The 5092-nt window shown below is 61.9% G+C and overlaps 1 protein-coding gene across 1 annotated transcript; it reads left to right on the top strand.

Annotated features, from left to right (window-relative positions):
- The first annotated feature begins 487 nt into the window (after nucleotides 1–487).
- GJC2 (gap junction protein gamma 2) lies at nucleotides 488–1989 on the top strand. The gene has a single exon (XM_081232710.1). It carries the CDS (start codon nucleotides 503–505, stop codon nucleotides 1790–1792), a length of 1290 nt encoding a protein of 429 aa, XP_081088836.1. The 5' UTR covers nucleotides 488–502; the 3' UTR covers nucleotides 1793–1989.
- Nucleotides 1990–5092: the final 3103 nt, after the last annotated feature.

Below are 5092 nucleotides of genomic sequence, written 5' to 3'. Positions count from 1 at the left end.
TGCAAGGTGGGAGCAGGCATCTGAGGTGAGGCCCAGACTCTGAGCGAGGCTGGTCCGTTTTCTGGTTGGCCCTACGAAGGCAGCTCACCCAGTGGACTCCCTGTGGCTCTCAGGGCCTGGGGTGAGGTCCTCAGAGGCTGGGTAAGGGACACAGCTTGCACGGCACTGGGCTTTCCTAGAGAGCTGGGGGAGGGCAGGAGGGCTGGCCGTGCTCCAGGCCACAGGGACCTAGAGTCGGGTTTTGGGGGGAGCAAGGGCATGTGCTCAGCTAGAGAAGGAGACCCCCCTGTCTGTCCTTGTAGGGTCTATCCTCTGGCTTCAGAGGCCCCGGCCTCCTGCTGATCCCTCCTAGGGCAGGGTCAGGACCCTGGGAGAGGGCGGCGCTCCTGGAGGGGCTCCAGGTGCCACTGTACACCCTCCCAACCCACCAGCCCTTGCCCCCATTACCCTCGCCCCAGGTTGAGCTCCTGCTCATGGCCTGCAGGTCCCATCCCCCGCCCCTATGACCAACATGAGCTGGAGCTTCCTGACACGGCTGCTGGAAGAGATCCACAACCACTCCACGTTCGTGGGCAAGGTATGGCTCACGGTGCTGGTGGTCTTCCGCATCGTGCTCACGGCGGTGGGCGGTGAGTCCATCTACTCCGACGAGCAGACCAAGTTCACGTGCAACACGCGGCAGCCGGGCTGCGACAACGTCTGCTACGATGCCTTTGCACCCCTGTCCCACGTGCGCTTCTGGGTTTTCCAGATTGTGGTCATCTCCACACCCTCCGTAATGTACCTGGGCTACGCCGTGCACCGCCTGGCCCGCGCCTCACAGGACGAGCGCCGCCGCGCCTCTCGCCGCCGACCAGGCCGCCTCGCGCCCCGCGCACCCCTGTCGTTGCCCCCACCGCCCCACCCGGGCTGGCCCGAGCCCGCAGACCTGGGCGAAGAGGAGCCCATGCTGGGCCTAGGTGAAGAGGATGAGGATCCGGGGGCGGCCGAGGGCCTGGGCGAAGACGACGAGGCTGAGGACGCGGGTGCAGCCAAGGGCGCAGGAGGGGACCCGAAGGCGACTGGGGTCCCAGGCCCGGCAGGTCAGCATGACGGGCGGCGGCGCATCCAGCGCGAGGGCCTAATGCGCGTGTACGTTGCCCAGCTGGTGGCGCGGGCCGCCTTCGAGGTGGCCTTCCTGGTGGGCCAGTACCTGCTGTATGGTTTCGAGGTGCGGCCCTTCTTCGCGTGCAGCCGCCAGCCCTGCCCGCACGTGGTCGACTGCTTCGTGTCGAGACCCACTGAGAAGACGGTCTTCCTGCTGGTCATGTACGTGGTCAGCTGCCTCTGCCTGGTGCTCAACCTCTGTGAGATGGCGCACCTGGGCCTGGGCAGCGCGCAAGACGCTGTGCGCAGCCGCCGCCCCCTGCCCACCACCCCTGGCCCCATGCCTCACCAGCAGCCCTGTGCTCTCCCCGCCGCGCCTTCGGGCCTGGCCTGCCCGCCAGACTACAGCCTGGTGGTGCGCGCGGCTGAGCGCACACGCACCCACGATCAGGACCTGGCCAACCTGGCACTGCAGGCGCTGCAGGACCGGCGGTCTCTTGGGGACCTCGACAGCCCACCAGGCCCTGGCCTTCCAGCAACCGCCCGGGGGCCCCCGAGGGCCGGCGCCCCTGCCTCCGGGTCGGGCAGTGCCACGTCGGGGGGCACTGCCGGGGGCCAGGGCCGGCCAGGGGCCAAACCCAGGATGGGTTCTGAGAAGGGCAGTGTGAGCAGCAGCAGGGAGGGTAAGACCACCGTGTGGATCTGAGGCCTGCCTTGGCTGCTGTCCCGCCTCCCTCCTCACCAGGGCCGAGGTGGAGGGCTCTGGAGGAAGTCTAGGGTCCGGACACTGCCTAAAGGGCAGAGCACAACCTGCCCTCCTCCTCCCCCTCAGGTGGCTGCTCTCCCCCTCGGGAGGGGGTGGGGAGCACCAGCCTGCTCTGCATCACTGCCCCTCCCTGCCTGAGCCCCATCTTCATCCAGGATGGGGGGGGGAAGGGAGGCCTGGGAATCACTAATGGTCCCCAGCTCTGATCCATAAGCCCTGATGGGTAGGTGGGACTGTGGCTGGGGCATTTCCGCCCTCCCAGAGCCACCCAGCTGGCCACTTCAGGACAAGGCTGCCCTCCAGGAGAGAGCTCCACCCCGTCCTGCCCCGTTTTCCTGGCCGTAGCCCATGTGTGACTGGCCAGGGGTGCTTGGCCTGGGTCTTGGGGAGTACTGTGCTTGCCCTCACTCCCTGTCCAGCAAATGGGGCTCTTTTCCTAGCACCCACACTCTTCTAGCCCAGGTTCTGGTTCTTGCAGAGCTGGAAGCAATGCCAGGTCTTCCTTGTACAGAAGGGAAAACAGAGACCACAGTGGGCAGAGGCCCCTGTGCCCAGCCCTGGTCTGTACCACCTCCTGCCTCACCCCCACTAGGCCCCAAGCATGAGCTGCCTCGAGTGCCAGGTGGACCTGCACCCTGCTTCCTGTTCCCTGCCCAGGCAGATCTGGGGCTAAGGTCCCGCCTGGGCCCGGGGTGGATGGGACCATGCCCTCTCCAGCTCCCGTGCTGGCCTGGCGTGGCCCCTTCCTCTGGGACATACTTCAAGTTCTGAAAAGACATCGGCCCCCCTTGCCACTCAGACCAACAGGATGGTGGTGAGGGGCTATGGCTTTGCCCATGCTAGGGGAAGGCACTCTGAGGCTCCCACCACAGCCTCTTCCCTCCAGCCCCCTCTCCAATTCAGACACAGCCTCCAAAGGGAGTGAAATAAAACTAACTTTTGTCTACAACCACATGTGTATGTGTATGAATGTCCACATGAATGTGTGTGTGTGCTTGTGTATGTATGTGGGAGTGTGGCATGTGCACATATGTGTGAGTACACATATATGCATGTGTGTACGTGTCCACCGCTGGCCTCTGGGGACACATGTCTCAGCTCTGGGATGGCTGGGAGAGGAAACCACTTTGCAGGGACCATCCGGGGAGCAAGGCCCAGGTTGAGCCCCTGCAGCTCCTTGGAGACACTCTGGTGTCACTCTGTGCCAGGCAACAGGCTTGGCCCAGAGGGGAGGGATATGACTGAATGAGAACAAAGAACAGCCGGGCCTGCATGCTTAGAGCCCAAGGTGGCAGCTCAAAGGACAGCGAGGCAGTCCTGTCTCAGGCCCCGGCGTTATCCAGATGCTGGCCAAAGCCTGCAGTGGTTGCTTTGGTGGGGAGCAAAGGTGAGCACAGTTGGGGAAACAGCTGCTGCCACCAAGGAGCCACCTTGGTCTAGACTTCAGTGATCCTGCTGTCCACCAGCCTCCCTCAGGCCCAGGGCAGGCCCTGAGAGCTTCTCCCAGATTGCAAACCCTTTCTGGGGTCCCAGGGCCAAGCTCCAAGCCTGGGTGAACCCCAACCCAGCCTGCCTCTGGTCAGATGCCAAATGCAGGCTGAGTCCCTTTCCTTTGTGGGGTCTGACTGGCTGATCCCGGGTTCCAGGTGACCCCACCCCAAGGTGAGCCTTGCCCCCAGGTAAGCCCCACCCCCATGAAGCCCCAGATGTCAATGCTGGAAGCAGAGCCTCAGAAGGAAAGCCAATCCAGATCCCGAGCAGGGACTCACCACTCGCCTCTCCAAGAGAGGAAAGCCCATGGAACTGGCATCCCTGCATTTGGGGCTGTGCTGCTGGCAGTGTCGTCATGAGGAATACAGGGTTTCTGTGGTGGAAAACATGCTGTCCAGCCATGCCTGGCTCCCATCAGTGTGACTGGGTGCAGTGAGGGGCAGAGCTGGTGAAGGACATCTGCAAGGCACTGTTGTTGGCTGACACCCTTGCTGTGGCCCCTCCATAGCCTCCCTGCACCCCCGTGTCCCTGAGAGCAGCCTCCTGCAGCCAGTGGAGGTCCTGGAGGACATCAGGACCTCAGGGAGATAAGTGGGCGTTCCAGGTGGGGAATAGTGGGAGACTTTAGGGTTCAGAACCACCCTAGTGGCTGGAGAGGGCTGGTGAGGAAGGCAGGTGTCCACTCCGAGCAGGGTTGGCCTCGATCCTGATGGTCAGTGCTCCCACATCTCAAGGCCATGAGGCACACTTGATGGTGACAGGGTCCCACAAGGGGTGGAAGGTGGGGCATGGGCCCTCAGCATCTGCCTGAAAAGAAGCCTTAAGCCAGCAGACAGGGAGACCCTGGGCAGGTTTGTGTTTGGGGAAGAACATTCTGGATTTCACTGTGACCGTGTCCAGGGAAGCCTCCCCCCATCCACAGAGAGGGAGCTTTAGGTCAAGTTCAAGGGGTCAGGACCTCATTCTCTGGGCCCCTCCTGAACAAAGTAACATCAGGATCTCACCCTCTATAACTCGGGTTGGGCTCCCGGTGTAGTTGCAGCCTGGGAGTGTCTGGTGGGGCCAGGGTTGGCTCAACGATTTCCTCACTCACCGAGCTGGGGGTCCATGTTGGGGTCCCTCGATGTGGTTTGGACCTCCTTGCAGCATGGCGGCCCAAGAGGACCCAGCAAAGGCCAACTGACTCTTATCACCGGCCCTAAAGTCATATCACTTCACATCACAGCAGTCACAGGCCTACAGGATCCCTCTCAATGGGCCAGTGTCACATTTTAAGGGCATGTGGAATAGAGAGTCTCTGTTGGCCTTGGTCCGCTGGCCCCCCTAGCCACGTGTGAAGCCCTTCAGCACCCTTCCCACTCGCACACACAGGGGCACGTGATCTTGGGGCCTCTGCAGCCACTGCCCCCTTCTTTTACCACAGTTCTGATATCGGTCCATAACTCGCCCCATACTGTTTAGCCTGTCCAGTTTCTATCATCTCAGTCCCCCCCACTCCTAATTGGTTTAGATACAGTTTGAGGCAGCTAGGTCAATGGGAGCAGGACACTGCCCAGGGGCTCCTGGGGAAATCTATTTGCTGCGTGTCTGTGACATGGAAGCCAGATGTGGGTCAAGCTGTGAGTCTCCACGGGTTGGTCCAACACCAATGTAGATGTTGCAATGAAGGTGTGCTTTTAGATGAAATTAGCATTGACAATCTGTGGACTTTGATAAAGCAGACCATCCTCCCTAATGTGGGTTGCCCTC

Source organism: Mesoplodon bidens (assembly GCF_964165515.1).
Source record: "Mesoplodon bidens genome assembly, chromosome: 4".
NCBI lineage: Eukaryota > Metazoa > Chordata > Mammalia > Artiodactyla > Ziphiidae > Mesoplodon > Mesoplodon bidens.
This window is presented reverse-complemented; position numbering and strand designations above follow the sequence as displayed.